Source organism: Rhinoderma darwinii, chromosome 8, assembly GCF_050947455.1.
Source record: "Rhinoderma darwinii isolate aRhiDar2 chromosome 8, aRhiDar2.hap1, whole genome shotgun sequence".
Taxonomy (NCBI): Eukaryota; Metazoa; Chordata; class Amphibia; order Anura; family Rhinodermatidae; genus Rhinoderma; species Rhinoderma darwinii.
The window spans coordinates 42,329,242-42,353,055 of NC_134694.1; the positions used below are offsets into that span (position 1 = coordinate 42,329,242).

At 43.0% G+C, this 23,814-nt stretch overlaps 1 protein-coding gene across 1 annotated transcript in view; it reads right to left on the reverse strand.

Moving 5' to 3' along the window:
- Positions 1-23,814, reverse strand: part of FAAH2 (fatty acid amide hydrolase 2) — a 231,597-nt gene that overhangs the window by 4,063 nt on the left and 203,720 nt on the right. The window contains exon 9 of the mRNA XM_075835625.1: positions 1,829-2,023. Within this exon, the coding sequence (XP_075691740.1) occupies positions 1,829-2,023 (195 nt within the window). The remainder of the gene's footprint in view (positions 1-1,828; positions 2,024-23,814) is intronic.

Sequence of the window (23,814 nt, forward strand, 5' to 3'; positions counted from 1 at the left end):
GCTGCGTGTCGTCGGCCGTAAGAAGTTTTGGGGGGCCCCCAAGAAGAACTTTTGCATCGGGGCCATGAGCCTTTGGCTACACCCCAGAGCACAGCTAGTGATTAGTGATGGTGGTCACTGATCAGCGCACACAGGATGACGAAGGGCGCAGTTTTGACTTTAGGTGCAAGGACGGCCAGAGATGTGCATAATTTATTCAGAGCATAAATGGATCAAGGGATTTTTTTTAAAGCAGCAGTGCATATGAGACCTATGACATTGATTCCCTCCTGGGATTTGAATTTAGTCCTAAATGCTCTTTGCTCTCCTCCTTTATAGCCCCTCTTACATATTAGCTTACATTGGCTACTAAAAAAAAGCTGGTTTAATGGAGAACAATTACATCAGCCAGAAGAATATGAGATTTAGGCCGGGTTCCCACGTGGTGTAAACGCTGCGGAATTATGTGTGGAAATTCCGCAGCATTTACTGTAGCAGCAAAGTAGATGAGATTTTGAAAATCTCATGCCCACGTTGCGCTGCGAAAAAAAAACGCAGCGAAAAAGTTAATAAATTGACCTGCGGTGCAGAATGAAAATCTGCAGAATGTAAATTTATGCTGCGTTTTCGTTGCTTTTCTGTTTCAAGTTTTCACTTGAACTTGCAACATAAAGCGAATTGTTGCGACTTTTGCGGCAAAACCGCAGCCATTCTGCAGTAAAAAAAAAAAAGAACTCAAGAAAAAAAAATAAAACATACTACTTCTTCCTCCAGTCTGGCCTCCTGGGATGACGTTTCATCCGATGTCATCGCTGCAGCCAATCACAGGCTGCAGCGGTCACATGGGCTGCAGTGTCATCCAGGGAGGCAGGACGGCACAGGAGGGACATGGTAAGTATAATTTTTTTCTTCTACGCCTGCTTTCCGCATTGGAAACTCCGGCCGAAAAACCGCACCACGATGTGGTGTGGTTTTTCGAATGGAATGTGCTGCGGGTTTCAGGTCAGAAACGCTGCATAGTTTTTTCGCAGCGTATCTGACCCATGGGAACCCAGCCTTGGGCTTTGTTTTGCAGGGATCCCTACTTAACAGTTTTGGAAGATAGGATTATTTTAAAATTAGATCCTTTATTTCTTTGTAAATTCTCTTCTCCATTCCATAGAAACCAGAAATTAATTTTATCCAGTTTCTGCTAAAACCAAAATAAAGTAATATTTTCATTTACTTGACGTTAAAAGGGCTGTTCTTTTATATTTCCAGGATTCTAAATCCTGGAGGATTGATACAACCTATTTGTTCAAGTCCAGAGAAACAAAAAGGCCTCTAAGAGAACGACTGCAAGAGGAATCAACAACTATATAGGAGGCCTACAAGTTTCAAAGGGAAGTCCTTTGAGCACATTCCACCCGAGCCTTATCTTCATCTTGGGCCAAGCAAGTGGGTGCTTCAGTGAAACAGATTTTCAGGGCAACTACCTGGATTAGTTTCCACACCTCTTCAAAACATTAGAAAACATGAGATTCTAGCTAATCTTGATACAGGTTTTAGACGTAAGGTATATCATGCTCATTTTTAGGCAAGTTCCACAGTGTAATTTTTATGCATTGCAGTAACCTAGCCTAATGAAACTTGGCCTGCAATATGGCAGTTTGTTCTGAAATTTACCCATTTGCATTACTAAGTATAACTTCATTTTAATGTGCTATAAATGTTAATTGAGCGTATTGCTCTCTGGTCTTCTTATTTCCCCCTTTGTTACCTGTTATACCAATAAAAGGCAGTTAGAATAAACAAAACAAAAAAACCTGTTACTGCAATGAATTTCATCAATAACTGTATAAATACTAACCAGTATATGCAAAATTGAAAGGCATGGCAAGAGGCTCATTATGTTTTGGGGCTATCTTAGAGTGTGAAGGATAAAGAAGAATTCCATCATCCCCAAGTAGTGAATTCAGTTCCTCTTTTAGACTTTTGCCTTTCTGGATCATTTTTGCATTCCCTTTAGGATTTAGGTTAGCCAATTTCTCAGTGAGAGCCAGACCTGCACCAAAAAAACAAAACAAAAAATATTGGGAAAACTTTTCATGTATGTTACTGTAGGTACATATTAAAAAAAATTCAATAAACAGATATGTATGTATATATAAATATATTTTTATCTATCAAGTTTATTTTGACACACACACACACTGAAAGTACAGTTATTGCCCAGAGTATTCTAGTAGATTTTGTAAAAGTGATAATATGTCACCTACTTATTCTGTTACATGTCTACACTTCACCTCCATGGACTTCTAGTGTCAATGGCTGCAATCAAGTCCGTGAAGAAATTACTTTCTTGTTTACACCGTACAGATTTCAGAAGTTTTTATAATTATTTTTTTTGTACATGCAGTAACCCTTCAGCGATGCAGGATCACCTGCTCAAACTTTAAATCTCCGTTATGTACTCCTAGTAGTACCAAAACCAGGATTGGATCCTTTAAGAGAGGAGAAGCATAAGGTTTTGTTCAAATGCAGAGAAAGTGAGGGAAATCCACAAGTGAAATATGTTACAGATGGAGCATGCTGCGAATATGCACAGCATAAGGCTCGGTTTACATCTGCACTAGGTTTTCTATTATTCTGTTCCATCATCGGAGAAACTATAACGAGAAAAACAGAAGAGTCATATCCATCGCATAACCGACACCAAGAGCGTCCGGACAGAACCCATTTACTTTAAAGGCTATGTAAACCTTTATAACCCCTTCGCGCACCTGGGCGTAAATGCACGTCCAGGTGGGCAGTAACTTTGCGCACCTTGGCGTGCAGTTATGTCCGTGCTTTAAAAGTTAACACAGCAGCGGCGGTTAACTTCACAGTTTGTCTGCCCTGGTTTCTGGGCTGACTACAAGGGACCAATCGAACAGTCCCTTGTTGGAGATGGCTCTGATTGGTTAGTCTGTACAGACTTACCAATTGGAGCTTAGAACTTTAGAAAAGAATACGTCACAGGCTCTGATCTCCTCTGTTGGAGTCAGGAAGTCGAGGAGATCAGAGCCTGTAGCCGTCGTAGTCAGAAAAAGTTTTCTATAAAGGGAGGTTTTTTTTTTGTTCTTTTTTCTTTTTAAAATTCATAAAAAAAAGAAAAAAATGTAGTCAGTGTTAGTTAGGATCAATTTGGTCAGCGTCACTTAGTTTCAGACCATGTGTTAGTCAGCGTCAGACCGTCCGCTAGTCAGCGTCAGACCGTCCGCTAGTCAGCGTCAGACCGTCCGCTAGTCAGCGTCAGACCGTCCGCTAGTCAGCGTCAGACCGTCCGCTAGTCAGCGTCAGACCGTCCGCTAGTCAGCGTCAGTCAGTTTTAGCGTGATAAATAAAAAATATACACTACCGTTCAAAAGTTTGGGGTCACCCAGACAATTTTGTGTTTTCCATAAAAACTCACACTTATATTTATCAAATGAGTTGCAAAATGACTAGAAAATAGTCAAAAATTCTAACCTTGTCACTGTCTTATTTGAAATAATAATTTTCTCCTTCAAACTTTGCTTTAGTCAAAGAATGCTCCATTTGCAGCAATTACAGCATTGCAGACATTTGGCATTCTAGCTGTTAATTTTCTGAGGTAATCGGGAGAAATTTCACCCCATGCTTCCAGAAGCCCCTCCCACAAGTTGGATTGGCTTGATGGGCACTTCTTGCGTACCATACGGTCAAGCTGCTCCCACAACAGCTCTATGGGGTTGAGATCTGGTGACTGCGCTGGTCACTCCATTACATATCGAATACCAGCTGCCTGGTTCTTCCCCAAATAGTTCTTGCATAATTTGGAGGTGTGCTTTGGGTCATTGTCCTATTGTAGGATGAAATTGGCTCCAATCAAGCGCTGTCCACAGGGTATGGCATGGCGTTGCAAAATGGAGTGATAGCCTTCCTTATTCAAAATCCCTTTTACCTTGTACAAATCTCCCACTTTACCAGCACCAAAGCAACCCCAGACCATCACATTACCTCCACCATAATTGACAGATGGCGTCAGGCACTCTTCCAGCATCTTTTCAGTTCTGCGTCTCACAAATGTTCTTCTGTGTGATCCAAACACCTCAAACTTCGATTCGTCTGTCCATAACACTTTTTTCCAATCTTCCTCTGTCCAATGTCTGTGTGCTTTTGCCCATATTAATCTTTTCCTTTTATTAGCCAGTCTCAGATATGGCTTTTTCTTTGCCACTCTGCCCTGAAGGCCAGCATCCCGGAGTCGCCTCTTCACTGTAGACGTTGACACTGGCGTTTTGCGGGTACTATTTAATGAAGCTGCCAGTTGAAGACATGTGAGGCATTTATTTCTCAAACTAGAGACTCTAATGTACTTGTCTTGTTGCTCAGTTGTGCAGCGGGGCCTCCCACTTCTCTTTCTACTCTGGTTAGAGCCTGTTTGTGCTGTCCTCTGAAGGGAGTAGTACACACCGTTGTAGGAAATCTTCAGTTTCTTGGAAATTTCTCGCATGGAATAGCCTTCATTTCTAAGAACAAGAATAGACTGTCGAGTTTCACATGAAAGCTCTCTTTTTCTAGCCATTTGGGGAGTTTAATCGAACCCTCAAACTAGCTCAAAAGAAGGTAAGTTTTATAGTTCCTCTAAACAGCAAAACAGTTTACAGCGGTGCTAACATAATTGTACAAGGGTTTTCAAGTGTTTTCTAATCATCCATTAGCCTTCTAATACAGTTAGCAAACACAATGTACCATTAGAACACTGGAGTGATGGTTGCTGGAAATGGGCCTCTATACACCTATGTAGATATTGCATTAAAAACCAGACGTTTGCAGCTAGAATAGTCATTTAGCACATTAACAATGTATAGAGTGTATTTCTGATTAATTTAATGTTATCTTCATTGAAAAAACTGCTTTTCTTTCAAAAATAAGGAAATTTCTAAGTGAACCTAAACTTTTGAACGGTAGTGTATATATTAGCGTACGTTAGTATTTAGTGTGTTATGGAAAAAAAAAGAAGACAAAACAAAAGTTCTATTATACATTTTTTTGTATACATATACATTTAATCTACATAAATAATAAAAATGGCCCGCAAAACATTTACCGCAGAGGAGGCGTATGAGATGCTCAAATCGGACACAGATACTGTGAGTGATGCTGGGTCCGCTTTTGTTCTGTCCACAAGTGACTCCCAGGAACTTCCTCACAGTCGCAGGAGGGTTAGAGTTCTGGTTACACCTGCACCTAATTGGTTGCCCCCAACCTCCTCATTTGCCCAACAATCGTGCAAGATATGGCATCAAGATATACAAGTTGTGTGAGTCGGAGTCGGGCTACACACATTCTTTTAAAATATATGAGGGAAGGGACAGTCAAACCCACAAACTGTCCACCCGTCCTCACCACAACTGGGAAGTTTGTCTGGGACCTCCTGCACCCCCTGTTTAATCAGGGGTACCACTTGTATATAGACAACTGGTATACAAGTGTACCCCTGTTCAAATGCCTGGCAGAGCAAAAAACGGTGACTTGTGGGACGGTCCGCAAAAACAGCTGTCAAAAACTCTGCTCAGCCAAACCCTGCAGAGTAGGAAGAGAAGGGCTCCTATTTTTGAAATTCAGGGACAAGAAGGATGTCCTAATGCTGACATCAATCCATGATGCCACCTGCTCTCCCTGTGCGTGGTGCAACAACCACCACCACGTCACGGGCCTGTCTGCATCCAGGCCTATAATAAATTCATGGGGGGAGTGGACCTTTCTGACCAGATGCTCAAGCCTTACAATGCCACGCGGAAATCCAAAATTTGGTATAAAAAAAACTTGTGGTGTACTTCGTCCAAATGGCATTGTACAACTCCTTTCTAATTTATAGGAGCACTGGTCAGGCGGGGACACACCTGGAGTACCAGGAGATGGCGCTCAAATCCACCTCAAATACAGATAATCTGGAGAAATGCCCTACCATACGCAGTTTTTGGATTTATATCTATCAACTTATCTTCTCAGTCACAGGTCTTAACTTAAATAAAATCGTGGAACAGGCTTTTTTGCAGGCCTCTATCCAGTACATCCCAAAGGATAGGAGGAAACTGATTTAATTTATCTTACTGGGAGCCATATTGGCTATAGCCAGAAGTTGGAAAACCCGGTCGGTCCCTTTGGACCTAGTCAAACAACAATTTAGTTGAATCATGGCAAACTATGGACACCACGGCCCTTAAAGATTCACCATCTCTGATTGATACAGTGTGGGCACCTTGGATCTCATATTTAGAATAACCACCACGTTAATGGCTCTCACTTAGTGCCATTAGCTCATTCCGAGCTACTCAGTTTTCCCTTTTCCGTCTTTCCTTTCCCCTTGTCGGTCTTGTAGAACCCCTTGTGTCTGTGGTAGTACATTGTGTACCTGGGCAAATGCCCTTGTATTTGATTTTCTATTGATTGTATTAAAGTCCTTAGCTTACGTTCAAGAATGACAGTCAAGATTTTTGTCTCTATCCATATGTTTGATTTCTTAATATTGTATGTACGAAATGCTATGAATGCCTGTTAGGATATAAAAGATATTTCAGTGTTCTTGAATGTGCCTACCGAGAGTGACAACCCATAGGTGACAATATTGGATTGTTTTTTCTGCCTTTTAACCCCTTCCCGACATTTATCGATGATGGCACCGACTCAGCTTCTGAGCCGGTGCCATCCATTTGTCGTATGGATATGGCAAAATGCGGGAAGCACTGGCTTTCAATGACGTATCCATACGACAAATGGATGGCACCGGCTCAGAAGCGGAGTCGGTGCCATCATCGCCGGATGTATTACAGCTGACATCCGGCTGTAATAGTGGGGACCAAAACTAGCTTTGATCCCCGCCATTAACCTCATAACTGCAGCAGTCAAAAGCGATCACTGCATTTAAGGAGTTTGCAGCTCATCGGCACCCCAGCAATGAAATTGCCGCGGTTCTGGTGGCTGCAATGGCAACCGGAGGCCTAATACTGGCCTCCCAGTCTGCCTAGCATGGAAGCCGTTCAGGCCCAGACCAGAGGCGGGGTCTGAAAGGCCTCCGTAGCCGACAGCAAGATGGTGTCGTCAGCGGTGGATGTCAGCTGTATGTTACAGCTGACATCCACCTGTAACGGCAGGAACCGGAGCTAGCTCCGATCCCTGCCATTAACCCCTTAGATGCAGCGATCGAAATGGATCGCTGCATCTTAGATGTTGAAAATTTATTTTAATAGTAAAGTATAAAATTGGCTCATATGGAACACACCGTTTACATGTAGAGTCGTTTCTCAAATTTATTCTTTTCTAATGGGAGGCTAAAATGCGAATGGAGCCCCTTGTGGCTGAGGATAGGTGGCGTGCACTAATTCCACAACTCACAGTGGAGGAATGGAGGGAGGCTCAGGGTTCCCATTTGCTGGTTTCACCAGCTGCAAACAATAAACTAGTGCAACTGTTCATCATCCACCAATGTTATTTGACGCCCGTAAGGTTACATCGTATGGGAAGGATGGCATCCTCACAATGTCATAGGTGTGGAGAGATGCGGGCTGATTTTATTCACCTAATGTGGGGTTGTCACTGGATTCTTAGCTTTTGGGAGGAGGTGGTTGCATTATTGACGGCAGTGCTGGGGAAGACGATACCTTGCAGGCCGGAGGTGTTTGCTGGGACTGCTCACTGAGGAGCAATGGTCAATATACGAGAGGACTTTTCTCAGAGAAACTATTTATGGCAAGGAAGGCAGTGGCCATGAGATGGATGGCGGATAGGGCACCGACAGTAGCGCAATGGCGTAAATTGGTCAATGACATACTTCCATTTGAGAAAATAGTGTATAAACACCGGGGGAAACCGGCTAAATTCGATCTGATCTGGAGTGGTTGGTGCTCATCGAATCTCACTCACTGTACAGTCCAAGGGCTATCAGCTGCTCTGATTCAAGCTGGGGGTGGGAGCGGGTAAAGGAGTCGGGAGGAGGACACATCCAGGTGCTTTGTTTTTATGTCATACGAGATGGTGGATGCGCTATTACAGAATATCGAAATGGGGGCACTTTCATGATGTACTGGATTAAAAGTTTGGTTAGAATGATTTGATCAATCTGTATTATGTATACGTGGTCTGCGAACCACGGTCTAACACCATGGATACCTGCGAGTATTGATTCTTCTGACAAATGTACTATTGATTGTACAATGTTATCCTGATGTATGTGATGGTTTGACTCTGACAGTTACTTTTAATAAAACGAGTTTAAAAAATAAAAATTGGCTCATATGGCCCAAAAGTACATATGTTCAGGCTCAGACAAGTGGTCAGGGATAGGAGACGGTCTATTTAAACGTCTGTCTGTAGACCAAAACCTCCTCTTATAGTATATAGCCCTAACAGCCACTCGCTGAAAAAATGATTGTTCCAGCCCAACAGGCTCACAGCATATGGTCAAAGAGAGAGGGTGTATCAACAGTCCTGGTAGCAGACCGATATTGCCCTTTAATGGTTTCAAACTCTTAGACCACAAGCTGAATAATTGATTACAACCCTACGCGTTTCAATGCCACTGTTGAATGTGACAAATCATCAGGGATTGTTACAGGTTAAGTGCCGGTTAGCACAATTTTAGTGCCAACGTTATTCCTCCCGGCTCGTGCACGACTCTAATACAAATGGCCGCACACGAGCCGGCGTAGCTGGGGACATATGAAGGGCTAGAGCCCGCCCCCCCGCAGTGACGAGGCTGCCGACCCACCGCCAATCCCACAGAGACACGTCACAGGAATGACGTATCTGGATTGCGGCGAGCCCCCTTACAGCCTGGCCAATCAGGGTAGAGTATGACGCATAGCGTCCCTAGTAACCCTGGAGACCTCAGGCGGATATACCTACATACTCGGGACAACGATGGAATCGGGTAAATATACTAATGATAATGTAAATCTTAGCCAAAGACAAATGACTTATGAGTCCATTGCCTGTCGGGTGGGACCTTAGTAATGTGCGCAAACAACCCTTTATGTATATTAGAGGTACTTGACATCATAGGATAGGATCGTCTTATGAATGAACACTCATAAGGGCTGATAGTATTAGACAATTGGAGCTCTGATTTGGAACATAGAGAGCACTATACAAACGCATATAAAACGCATCAAAACCGCAACTCTCCTAATGATGATACAATTGATAAAACGCAGCGGGATATGCAAATTCCCTATTCAGAGGAAGCACGCATAAGAGATCTGTTCATTCAAACCCGAGGGGCTGATGGTCTGCATACTATAGATCCACTGTGCTTCTTTTTGTAGGATCTTTTTGTCATGATCACCACCCCTCGCCATTGGTTTAACATGCTCAATCCCTTGAAATTTGAGAATACGAGAATCACTATGATGATATTCCCATACGTGCCGCGACACCGGGGTATCCTCCTTTCTCCTGACGTCCCCTATGTGATCCCGGATCCTTCTTCTAAATTCCCTCTTCGTTTTACCGATATACTGTAGTTTGCAACCACACGTGATCAAATATACAATGCCTTTGGTCTTGCAGTTAATATAGGATCTATTGTCAAAGACCCTTTCCGTCTTGGTGCTTTTGAAGTTCTTACTACACAGAATTGTGTCGCAAGCCTTACAAGAGCCACATCTGTAGCTTCCACTGACCCCTCTGTCTAACCAGGTGTTTGGTTTGTTCTGCGTATTCATGTGGCTACGTACCAAGTGGTCCTTTACATTGCGCCCTCTTCTATATGTAATCAGAGGAGAATCTCCTACCAGATTTCCAATATCGGGGTCAGCTTTTAAAATTCCCCAATATCTCTGCAGGATTTCTTTGATCTCTTTGTTCGCAGAATCAAATGTACCTATTACCCGCAAAGTGTCATCATCTTTAGTCCGCGGTTTCGGATTGAGCAGGTCATTGCGATTACATCCTAGTGCATTCTGATAGGCTTGTTTGAGAACATAATTGGGGTACCCTCTACGTTGGAATCTACCTTCCAATTCCCTAGATGAGATTTTATAGTCCGAAATTGTAGAACAATTACGTCTCGCCCTAAGGAATTGGCCCTTTGGTATTCCACGTTTGAGGTTAACCGGATGGCAACTTTCCCATCTGAGGAGACTATTGGTGGCACTATTCTTCCGGAACATATTCGTTTCAATGTTCCCAGATGCTGTTTTAGATATCATAATATCAAGGAACGTTACCTTGTCGTCATTAATCTCAGAGGTAAACAATAAACCAAGGTTGTTCATATTGAGAGTCGCCACAAATTCCTCAAATTCTGTTTTAATTCCTTTCCAGAGAATCAAAATATCATGAATAAATCTCAACCATAACAGAATGCATGGTGTCCATTGTTCCATTTTTTCGTTAAAAACGAATTCTTGTTCCCACCAACCCAGGTATAGATTAGCGTAGGTGGGAGCACATGGGCTTCCCATCGCTACTCCCTTGAGCTGGTGGTAGATCTTCTGATCAAACATGAAAAAATTGTGCTCCAGAACATATCTTAACAATGTCACGACAAAGTCATTGTGAGTCTGAAATGGTGTGCCTTTCCCCTTCAAAAAGTATTCAACAGCTAGACATCCTTGATCATGAGGAATGGAGCTGTACAGGGCCTCAACGTCAAGCGATGCCAGCAATACGTCATGATCACAGCGTATGCCTTCTAATTTTCGCAAGACATCCATAGTGTCCCTCACATATGAAGGGAGTGACACTACGAATGGTCTAAGGATCTGGTCAATGTATACACTTGCATTCTGAGATAGACTGTCAATTCCAGACACGATCGGCCTACCCTTCAATGGCTTAGTCCCTTTGTGTATTTTAGGGAGGCTATAGAAGGTTGCGGTCTGTGGGAAATCAAGCAGCATAAATGCCATCTCCTTTTCACTGATGAGATTAAGACACTTTGCTGGACTCAAGATACATTTTAATTGATTTTTGAATATAACGGATGGATCAGATTCTAAAACTCTGTAGCATAGACGGTCACCCAATGGGTGAATGCAAGTCACGTTCGGCACACGGAAGCACTTACGGGTACCGTGCGTGATTCGTGCAACAGTAGTAAAAAGAATGAATGAAAACAGAAAAGCACCACGTGCTTTTCTGTTTGTAAACATAAAACCAGAGTGTCATGATGCCGGATGCGCAAAAATCACGCAGCCACGCACCATATGCTGACGACACACGGACCTTTTGCGCGCGCAAACGCAGCGTTTATTGCGCGCACAAAACGGACACGTCCGTGTGAATAAGCCCTTACAGAACAGTCTTGTTATGGTGGCACAAGCTGGGCACCACGTATTGGCATATCTATCGAGAAAATACAATTCTCACTCTGCAACATCATAGTTACATAGTTTGTACGGTTGAAAAAAGACACATGTCCATCAAGTTCAACCAAGGGATGGGAAAGGGGAAGTAAAAAATGTCTACACATAGGAGCTAATATTTTTTTGTTCTAGGAAATGATCTTAGCCTTTTTTGAAGCCATCTACTGTCCCTGCTGTGACCAGCTCCTGCGGTAGGCTATTCCATAAATTCACCGTTCTCACAGTAAAGAAGGCTTGTCGTCTCTGCAGGTTGAACCTTTCTTTTTCCAGACGGACGGAGTGCCCCCTTGTTTTTTGAGGGGGTTTTACATGGAACAGGATTTCACCATATTTTTTGTATGTGCCATTCATATATTTATATAAGTTAATCATGTCCCCCCTTAGTCGTTTTTTCTCAAGGCTAAATAGGTTTAGTTCTTTTAATCTTTCCTCATAACTTAGATTCTCCATGCCCCTTATTAGCTTCGTTGCTCTTCTTTGTATTTTTTCCAACTCCAGGGCATCCTTTCTATGAACTGTAGCCCAGAACTGAACTGCATATTCTAGATGAGGCCTCACTAATGCTTTGTGAAGTGGTAATATTACATCCCTATCCCGCGAGTCCATGCCTCTTTTGATACACGACAATATTTTGCTGGCCTTTGAAGCAGCTGATTGACACTGCATGCTGTTATTTAGTTTATGATTTACAAGTACACCCAGATCCTTTTCAACAAGTGACTCCCCCAGTGTAGCTCCCCCTAGGACATATGATGCATGCAGGTTGTTCGTACCCAGGTGCATAACTTTACATTTATCTACATTAAACTTCATTTGCCAAGTGGACGCCCAACACTTAGTTTGTTTAAATCTGCCTGCAATTCACAAACATCTTCCATAGTCTGAACTATATTGCATAGCTTGGTGTCATCTGCAAAAATAGAAATAGTGCTATTAATCCCATCCTCTATATCATTAATAAATAAGTTGAATAATAGTGGTCTCAGCACTGAACCCTGGGGTACACCACTTATAACCGGGGACCATTCAGAGTAGGAATCATTGACCACAACTCTCTGGATACGGTCCTTGAGCCAATTCTCAATCCAATTACAAACTATACTTTCTAAACCTATAGTCCTTAATTTACCCATTAGACGTCTATGGGGGACAGTGTCAAATGCCTTCGCAAAGTCCAAAAACACTATATCCACAGCGGCCCCTCTGTCTAGGCTTCTGCTTACCTCTTCATAAAAACAAATCAGGTTGGTTTGACAGCTTCTGTCCTTTGTAAAACCATGCTGGCTGTCACTTATAATACTATTTATTGTCACATAATTCTGTATATAGTCCCTCAATAGCCCCTCAAACATTTTCCCCACAATTGATGTTAAGCTTACTTATCTATAATTACCCGGCGAAGACCTAGAGCCCTTTTTGAAAATAGGCACCACATTTGCCCTGCGCCAGTCCCTTGGCACTATACCAGTCATGAGAGACTCTCTAAATATTATGAAGAGGGGGACAGAAATAACTGAACTAAGCTCCTTAAGAACTCTAGGGTGTAGCCCATCTGGTCCCGGGGCCTTGTGTACGTTTATTTAATTTAATTTAGCTTGCACCATATCTACATTCATCCAATTCAGTATATCAACTGATATATTAACAGCACTGGCAGCGACTACATCAGCTGCTCTTTCTTCTGTTGTATATACAGAGCGGAAGAACCCATTTAGTAACTCTGCCTTCTCTTGATCCCCTGTGACCAACTCCCCGTTACCACTATCTAAGGGTCCTACATGTTCAGACCTTGGCTATTTTACATTTATATGCCTGAATTTTTTAGAATCTGTTTTACTATCGAGTGCACACTAATTTCTGCAAAAAAAACTGTGGGGTTAACATGTTCACTACACCCCTAAGTGAATACCTTGAGGGGTGTAGTTTCCAGAATGGGGTCACTTCTGGGGGGTTTCCACTCTTTTGGTCCCACATGGGCTTTGCAAATGCGACATAGCGCCCAGAAACCAATCCAGAAAAATCTGCAGTCTCCTTCCCTTCTGAGCCCAAACAGCAGTTTATGACCACATATGGAGTATTGCCATACTCGGGAGAAATTGCTTTACAAATGTTGGGGTTCTTTTTTTCCGTTGTTGAGAAAATTAAAAAATGTTGAGCTTAAACTACGTCTTATTGAAGAAAAAGGATTTTTTTTATTTTCACTGCCCAATTCTAATAAATTCTATGAAACACCTGTGGGGTTAAAATGCTCACAACACCCCTAGATGAATTCCTCAAGGCGTGTAGTTTCCTAAATGGAGTCACTTGTGCGGGGTTTCCATTGTTTTGTCCCCTCAGGGGCTTTACAAATGCGACATTGCCTCCTCATTCCTGCTAAATTTGAGGACCAAAAGCCAAATGGCACGCTTTCCCTTCTAAGCCCTGTCGTGTGTCCAAACAGCAGTTCATGACCACATGTGGTGTATTGTTTTACTCGGGAGAATTTGCTTTACAAATTTAGCAGTACTTTTTCTTCTTAAGTCCTGGTGGAAATGAGAAAAAACTAGCTAAACCTACATTTTCCTTGAAAAAAATGTAGATTTTCATTTTCACTGCCTACTTCCAATAATTTCTGAAAAAAACCTGTGCGGTCACAATACCCCTAGATAAATTTTCTCAAGGGGTGTAGTTCCCAAAATGGGGTCACCTGTGAGGGGTTTCCACTGTTTTGTCCCCTCAGGGGCTTTGCAAATTCGACATGGCCTCCGCAAACCATTCCTGCTAAATTTGAGCACCAAAAGCCAAGTGGCGCTCTTTCCCTTCTAAGCCCTGCCGTGTGTCCAAACAGCTTTGAAAAAATGTAGATTTTAGTTTTCACGGCCTACTTCCAATAATTTCTAGCAATAAACCCGTGGCGTCACATGCTCACTATACCACTAGATAATTTCCTTGAGGGGTGTAGTTTGCAAAATGGGGTCACTTTTGGGGGATTTCCACGGTTTTGGCCGCGCAAGAACCCTTCAAACCTGACATGGTGCCTAAAAGATATACTAATAAAAAGAAGGCCCCAAAATCCACTAGGTGCTTCTTTGCTTCTGAGACCGGTGCTTCAGTCTATTAGCACACTAGGGCCACATGTGGGATATTTCCTAAAACTGCAGAACCTGGGCAATAAATATTGAGTTGCTTTTCTCTGGTAAAACTTTGTGTTACAAAAAAAATTGATTAAATATGGATTTCTGCAGAAAAAAACAACGTTTGTAATAACGGGCTTTATTCCGATGCAGTAGCCTTTTTACGGTGCTGCATCAGATTAAATAAACACAGCAGAGAGCCGCTAAATCTCCCTGTTCTCAGCTACCAGAGGCAGCTGAGAGCAGGGAGCAGCTCTGCTCGAACGTGCGAGATCAATATCAGTATCGATCTCGCTCATTTAACCACTCAGATGCGGCGCTCAATAGCGAGCGCCGCATCTAAGTGGTTTTGGGGAGAGGGAGGGAGCTCCCTCTAACCCCACCAGCAGCCTGCATAAGATTTTTACTAGTCCCACTAGGCGACATCACTATGCGATCGTCCGATCGCTTTTATAATACACTGCAATACTTCTGTATTGCAGTGTATTACTTGCCTGTCCGTGTAAAACGTCCGTGTTTTTACTGTGTAAATGTAGTAAAACTTACAAAATCTATATAAATTTGGTATCGTCGCAATCGTAACAACCTGCTGAATAAAGTTATTGTGTAATTTATAACACATGGTAAACGGCGTAAATCTAGGATGCAAAAAAAGTGTGGCGAAATTGCTGCTTTTTTTTCTATTTCCCCCCCAAAAAGTTAAATCAATAAATTCAATGTACCCCAAAATGGTGCCTTTAAAAAATACAACTTGTCCTGCAAAAAAACAAGACCTTATACAGCTTTGTTGACGAAAAAATAAAAAAGTTATAGCTCTTTGAATGAGACGATGGAAAAACTTAAAAAATAACTCGGCCATTAACCTTTAAGGACGCATCCTAATTTGGGCGTTAAGGCTCAGATTTTTCAAATCTGACATATTTCACTTTATGTCGTAATAACTTCGGAATGCTTAAACCTTTACAAGCGATCCCGAGACTGTTTTCTCGTGAGACATTGGTCTTTATGTTAGTGCTAAAATTTGGTCGATGTATTCAGTGTTTATTTCTGAAAAATAGTAAAATTTGAAAAAAATTAAAACATTTTCTCAATTTAAATGCATCTGCTTGTAAGACAGAGGGTTATACCACCCAGAAAAATTACTATTTCAAATTTCCCATATGTCTACTATATGTTGGCATCATCTTTTGAACATTCTTTTTTTTTCTAGGACGTTACAAGGCTTAGAACATAAGCAGCAACTTCTAATATGTTGAATAAAATTTCAAAAGCCTTTTTTTTTTTTTTAGGTACCAGTTCAGTTCTGAAGTGGCTTTTCAGGGGCTTCTATATTAGAAACCCCCATAAAACACCCCATTTTAGAAACTAGACCCCTCAAAATATTTGAAACGGCATTAAGAGTTTATTAACCCTTTATGTATTTCACTGGAATTTAAAAGCAATGTAGAGGTGAAATTTACAAATTTCATTTTTTTGTCAGAAAATCCTTTTTATTCCATTTTTTTCTGTAAAACAGAAGATTTTAACAGAGAAACGCAACTGAATACTTATTGCCCAGATTCTGCAGTTGAGAAATATCCCACATGTGGCCCTAGAGCAGTAATGGACTGAAGCACAGTCTCCGAAGCAAAGGAGCACCTAGTGGATTTTGAAGCCTCCCTTTTGTTAGGCGCCATGTCCGGTTTGAAGAGGTCTTGTGGTGCCAAAACATTGGGAACCCCCCAAAAGTGACCCTATTTAGCAAACTACACCCCTCAAGCAACTTACCGATGGGTATAGTGGGCATTTAGATCCCACAGGTTTTTTGCTGCATTTTGTGGAATTAGGCTGTGCAATTGAAAATCAATTTTTAAGATAAAAGGTACGAATTATTAATTTTGACAAGGAATAAAGGAGGAAAAGCGCCCCAACATTTGTAAAGCAATTTCTCCACATTACGGCAATACCCCATATGTGGTCATAAACTGCAGGTTGTACAAACGGCAGAGCTCAGAATGGCAGGAGTGCTATGTGACATGTTTTTGCTGGATTGGTTTCTGGGTGCCAGGTCGCATTTGCAGAGCTTCGGAGGTACCAGAACAGGGGAAACCCCTTAAAAGTGACCCCATTTTGAACACAAGACCCCTTGAGGAATTCATTGCAGTTTTCATGGGGTGCATGCAACTTTTTGATCAGTTTTTATTCTATATTTAAAAGGTGTGGTGACTAAAAAATAGCAAATTCTACTATTGTTTATTTTATTCCATTTTTTTTTTACAGCGTTCACCGTGCGCTATAAATGACATTCACTTTATTTTGTGGGGCGATACGATTACGGCGATACCATATACTTTTTGTAAAAAATCATTTACTTTTTGTGTTGCCTTATTCTAAGAGCCATAACTTTTTTATTTTTCCATCAAGAAGACCGTGTGAGGGGGTGTGGCTTGGACATGGCGCTGACCAGACGTGCTGCCTGAGAGCTCCATTCCTGCACTTCCCTAACCCGCTCATAAGCATAGCAAAAAGCACACTTGGACTTACCTAATGGTCAGAAAATCCAAGGCCACCACGGGGACTCCATACTGTACGAGGCAGATGTCTTCAGCCGGCTCCATCCAGAGATTCCTCACCGACGCTGCTGCTGGGCCATCTCCCAAGATGGCGCCGCTGGAGGGGAAACGAGCTGGCGCCGGGATTCCGCTTGCAGAGGGGACTTCTTCGGCGGTTGTCGCTGCAGCATCAGGTACCGACAGTACCCCCTCTTCCGTCTTTGGCTCCCTGGGGCAGTTTCCTTCCCTGCTGGCGGGGGTGGAGATGTGTTCCTCTGGGACTATCATGGCGCTTCCTGCTCCGTCCAGCTCGCCACGTGGTGCCTATCATGGCGCCCGGGTCTCTCCTTCATCCTCTGGCATGCGGCTTCTCCTAGGGACCAGGATCTTCATCCCACTCCCCATATCGTTGGTTCTGCTGGCATGGGGGATGATTTACAGGGCCTGAGACAACAGCTATCCACATTGCCCACTAAACCAGACATGGAGCGTTATGTAAACCGTCTGGAGATGACATACAAATCAGAGATACAATCTCTTACTAATAATCTCTCTCAATGGTCCGATCAAGTGCAGCGCGTGGAATGCAACATTTCCACTGTTACACAGCAGCAAGTCTCTCATGCTGACCGGCTGGATCATCACTCCCAGCAGATTCATGCGCTATTTAACCTGGCTGAAGATCATGAGAATCGGAATCGCCATAACAATATTTGGCTTCGGGGCATCCCTGAGGATATCTCTCCGGGGCAACTCATACCCGTCTTACAGTCCCTGTTTAACTCCTTGCTGGAGCGCCCTGCGTCCTTTACTGGATGTTTTGAGAGAGCATGAGATCTCCTATTCCTGGGGTCACCCCTTTCAGCTGCAGGTTCGCAGGGATGGGACATTGTCGAGTGTTCGGGACCCAGGGGATGTTCCGGATTTCTGCGCTGCTCTCCGTGTGCCTAGAGTTTCCCTTCCTGATTGGCCTTATGTTCCCCTTCCACCGCAACGTCCAAGACCACGCAGGCGTGGTCGCTCTCCCGCTTCTCCTATGGGGCGTCCTGGTGGACGACATGCTGATCCGATGTGATTTCGTCCAGATGTCTCCTTTGAAGCTTGCGGTCGGACTGGGCCTGTCAATTTAATTGTTATTGCATTTATCATATGAGGCGATAGTCTGCAGTGTTCAAAGTGAAAATGTCGTTATGTCCGTTCTTTCGCTCTATGTGGAGGCCGCCGGAGAACAGATAGGCCACTTGCCGGTGGTTAATTATTGTTGTTGAGTTACCAGTGATGCTTAAACATGCCTGTTATGCTATTATTTCCGTTATTGATAATTGCTTGCATGTACATTTATGTTGACAATGAATGGTTTCCGGGGAGTTTTCTTTTCTGATAGCGTTTCTTTTTGTTCCTGATAATACTACCTGTCATTGCCTAATTACCTTGGGATATTGTGCTAATTACCTTGATTTTCTTTCCTCTTATGTTATGATTCTTAGATTTGTGCTATTTGTACTGGGGTGGGGGGTGCGGGGTGCTGGCTAGACCTTGTCCAGACACTTCTCCTCTTAGGGACTCACTGGTTGTATCCGGTGTATATTGGATTGTTTCTCCTTGAGTAGATCAAGGAGTGGGTGATTATTTCACCTGTTTGTCTGTCTTTGTTGTCGTGTCTCCCTTCCTTGTCTGTCTTGTTCTTTTTGCCTTTGTTTTAGCGCATTTCTTCGCGAGCTCCTTCGGTAAGAGGTGGTGATGGCACAATTGAAAGTCTGTACCTTTAATGCTAGGGGGCTTAATGTCCCAGAAAAACGCTCGCAAATTTTATATAACATGCACAAAGGGCGGGTACATATATTGTTCCTACAGTAGACTCACTTCCAGGTGGGCCATACGCCACTGTTCACGAACCTATATTTTCCAGTCTGGTTCCACAGTGCCAAACCGGAATCCAAGTCCAAGGGCGCTAGTATATGTATTCACAAGTCACTCTCCCATAAAACCATTGATGTTCTTGTTGACCCAGGTGGTCGGTACGTTTTTCTCAAACTGTCCATACGGAATAAGATTTTTACTCTGGCTAATTTTTACGTCCCCAATCAGGACCAGGCTCGAGTGGGCCGATTATTTTTGAGGAAATTGGAGTAGTTCACCGAGGGCGTTTTAATTGTAGGAGATTTTAACTTGACTTTCGATTCCAGGCTTGACACCTCCTCGGGCAGGTCTGCTGTTCCTAAGTCACACTTGGGGGAACTGAAGACTGTGATGCATTCCATGCAATTGATTGACGTGTGAAGGATTCTGCACCCTCAGGTAAGAGAGTATACTTACTTCTCCCCACTGCACAACATGTACAGTAGGATAGACGCTTTTTTGGTTAGCCATCATTTGCTTACCTGGCATCCTACTTCTGAGGTGGGCCCTATGGTTTGGTCAGATCATGCCCCTGTGTTTCTGACCCTTACATTTCCTAATTCGGTGCCTAATTTCCAGTCGTGGAAACTCAATGATAATTTACTACGTGATACAGTGTGCGTGTCGGCCATTAACCCCTTCAGCCATTAACAGCCTGTTTTGGCCTTCAGGACACAGCCAATTTTTTCAAATCTGACATGTTTCACTTTATGTGGTAATAACTTCGGAATCCTTTTACCTATCCAAGCGATTCTGAGATTGTTTTCTCGTGACACATTGGACTTTATGTTACTGCCAAAATTTGCTCGATTCATTAAGTATTTAATTGTGAAAAACACCAAAATTTAGCGAAAAATTGCAAAAATTAGCATTTTTCTAAATTTATATGTATCTGCTTGTAAGACAGATAGTAATACCACTGTAATGATAGGGGTAGGGAAATGGACAAGTGAGCCCTAATCTACCCGCCACTCTGTCCCTGCCTACTTGCAACGACCCGCCCTAGGCGACGGGGTACAACTGGGTGGCGGTCCCTACGCTCAGTAAGTGCACGAGACAAACAGACAAGGGAATACAAAGCAAAGGGAAGGGGGCAGTTGCCCACGGCAACACCGTGAGCAACAGAGTGGTGAACGAGCCAAGTCAAACCAGGAGAGCAAGAGGTACCAAACGCAGAGCAGAAGAGTAGTCAGTAAGCCAGGGTCAGTATGGAGCAGGATCAAATAGTAGGAGCTGTAGCTGGGCCAGGAAACCACACGGAAAGAATCACAAGCACTGGAGGAACAGGAAAGGCAGGTATAAATAGACAGAGGGCGGGAGCTAGCTGAGTCTGGCCAGGCTGCGATAGGCTCTCCCATTCCTAAGCCTGCCATCCTGAGTGGTGGAAGAAGGAGTCAGTCTTAGAGACGTAGATTCAGGTGTAGACTGATTACCTATGGGAGTTAACCCCGAAGCTGTGCCTGGCAGATCCTTTACAACCACACAAAATTGTTGCTAATTAACATCACCCATATGTCTGCTTTAGATTGACATCGTTTTTTGAACATCCTTTTATTTACATCACAAGGCTTAGAACTTTAGCAGCAATTTCTCACATTTTCAAGAAAATTTCAAAAGGTTATTTTAACAGGGGCCAGTTCAGTTGTGAAGTGGATTTTAGGGCCTTATATATTAGAAACCCTCGATAACTCACCCCATTTTAAAAACTTCACCCCTCAAAGTATTCAAAACAGCATTTAGAAAGTTTCTTAACCCTTTAGATGTTTCACAGGAATTAAGGCAAAGTAGATGTGAAATGTTCAAATTTCTTATTTTTTTTGCAGAAATTAATTTTTCATCAATTTTTTTTGTAACACAAAGTTTTACCAGAGAAACGCAACTCAATATCTATTGCCCAGATTCTGCAGTTTTTAGAAATACCCCACATGTGGCCCTAGTGCACTTATTGACTGAAGCATCAGCCTCAGAAACAAAGGAACACCTAGAGGATTTTGGGGCCTCCTTTTTATTAGAAAATATTTTAGGCTCTTGCGACACCAAAACAGTGGAAATCCCCCAAAAGTGACCCCATTTTGGAAACTATACCCCTTGAGGAAATTATCTAGGGGTATAGTGAGCATTTTGACCCCGTAGGTTTTTTGAAGAAATTATTGGAATTAGGCCGTGAAAATGAAAATCTACATTCTTTCAAAGAAAATGTAGGTTTAGCTAATTTTTTCTAATTTCCACAAGGACTAAAAGGAGAAAATGCACCACTACTTTTGTATAGCAATTTCTCCCGAGTAAAACAATACCCCGCATGTGGTCATAAACGGCTGTTTGGACACACGGCGGAGCTTAGAAGGGAAAGAGTGCCATTTGGCTTTTGGAGCTCAAATTTAGCAGGAATGGTTTGCGGAGACCACGTCGCATTTGCAAAGCCCCTAAGGGACCAAAACAGTGAAAACACCAAAAAAGTGACTCCATTTAGGAAACTACACCCCTTGAAGAATCCATCTAGGGGTGTAGTGAGCATTTTGAACCCACAGGGGTTTCATAGATTTTATTAGAATTGGGAAGTGAAGATAAAAAAAATCCTTTTTTTCCAATAAGACGTAGCTTTAGCTCAACATTTTTCATTTTCTCAACAAATAAAGGAATAAAAGAACCCCAACATTTGTAAAGCAACTTCTCTGGAGTACAGCAATACCCCATTTGTGGTCATAAACTGCTGTTTGGGCATACGGCAAGGATCAGAAGAGAAGGAGTGCCGTTTGGCTTTTGGAGCACAGATTTTGCTGGATTGGTTTCTTGACACGATGTCACTTTTGCAAAGCTCCTAAGGTAACAGTACAGTGGAAACTCCCCAAAAGTGACACGATTCACAAAACTACACCCCTTGACGAATTCATCTAGGGGTGTAGTGAGCATTTTGACCCCACAGGTGTTTCATAGATTTTATTAGAATTGGGCAGTGAAAATAAAAAAAAATCCTTTTTCTTCAATAAGACGTAGTTTTAGCTGAAAATGTTTCATATTCTCAACAAATAAATGAAAAAAAGCACCCCAACACTTGTAAAGCAACTTCTCCTGTGTACGGAAATACCACATATGTGGTCATAAACTGCTGTTTAGGCACAGAGTAGGGCTCAGAAGGGAAGGAGCGCCACTTGGCTTTTGGAGTACAGATTTTGCTGGATTGGTTTCTGGTCGCTATGTCGCATTTGCAAAGTCCCTGTGGGACCAAAACAGTGGATCCCCCCCAGAAGTGACCCCATTTTGGAAACTACACCCCTCAAGGTATTCACCTAGGGGTGTAGTGAGCATATTAACCCCACAGGTGATTGACAGAAATTGGTGTGCTCGCGATGTTGCAGAGTGAAAATTGTTTTTCAATAGATATGCCAATATGTGGCGCCCAGCTTGTGCCACTGGAGAGACACACCCCAAAAATTGTTAAAAGGGTTCTCCCGGGTATGGCGATGCCATATATGTGGAAGTAAACTGCTGTTTGGGCACACTGTAGGGTTCAGAAGGGAGGTAGCGCCATTTGGCTTTTGGAGCGTGGATTTTGCTTGTAGTAGTTTTGTTTGGAGTCTTACTGGTGTTTCGATTTATAATGTGGGGGTACATGAAAGGCGGGCGGAGTATATAAGGGGCATAGTCAGGTGGTATAGTGGGGTAAAAAAAAACAATAAAATAATCCATAGATGTGTGTTCTGCTGTGACACAATCCTTTCTGCACAGGCCGGTGTCGCACTAATAAATGGTCTTTACTTATTCCCCTTTTGGTCCGCACTCCGCACCTTTGAAGTTTGGGGAATTTTGCTGGGAAAGTGTTGTCCTGGTATAATACGGGCGCCCTCACTTCCAGCAGATATGTTCGGGCCCTCCCCTTCCTGGTTCCCTAATTTTAGGGGCCTTGATAATTCGCCACTTGAAACAGAAGAAACGTTCCCCTCGGGCCGGCACAACTGCATATTTTTTATTTCCTGACTTATTGGTGCCTTGACTAATTTTATTTTTTCATAGACGTAGTGGTATGAGGACTGTTTTTTTTTTTGTGTGACGAGCTGTAGTTTTTATTGGTACCATTTTGGGGTACATGCGACTTTTTGATCATTTGTTATCCTTTTTTTTTTTTTTGGGAGGCAAGTTGACCAAAAAACAGCAATTCTGGCATAATTTTTTAGTTCTTTTTATACAGCGTTCACCATGCATTATAAATTACATTACCAAATATGTATGGCTTTATTATTTTTTCAATAATAAATGACTTGATAAGGGAAAAAGGGCGATTGTGTTTAGTGTTATTATTTGAAACTTTTATTGTATTTTTTACAACTTTTATCGCATGGCAAGGCTGCCGATTGCATACAAACCACTTTGATGCAGCGATTGCATTGAATCGCTGCATTGAAGGGGTTAATGGCAGGAATCGGAGCTAGCTCCGGTTCCTGCCGATAGATCGGGGTGTCCGCTGTAACATACAGCGGACACCCACTGCTGATGACGCCGGCTCAGCTTCTGAGCCGGAAGCTGAGCCGGCGCCATCTTGCTGATGCTACCGGAAGCCTCCTGGGCCCCGCCAACGACGGGGCATAGGAGGATTCCGTTACTGGCGGACCGGGAGGTAAGTATTAGCCCTCCGATCGCCTTTGCAGCCACCGGCAACCCAGCGATGACGTCGCTGGGGCGCCGGTGGCTATAAACTCCTCACATGCTGCGATCTCTATTGAACGCAGCATGTGAGGGGTTAATCGGTCGGATCGGAGGCTAGCTCCGGTCCTGGCCGATACCTTAGTGTGCCAGCTGTAACATACAGCTGTCACCCGGCGGTGATGTCGCTGGCTCAGCTCCTGAGCCAGCTTCATCTCCTTCACGTACAGTTACATGGAGATGCGGGAAAAGGCCATCTCCCATGACGTAACTGTATGTGAAATTGCGGGAAGGGGTTAAAGA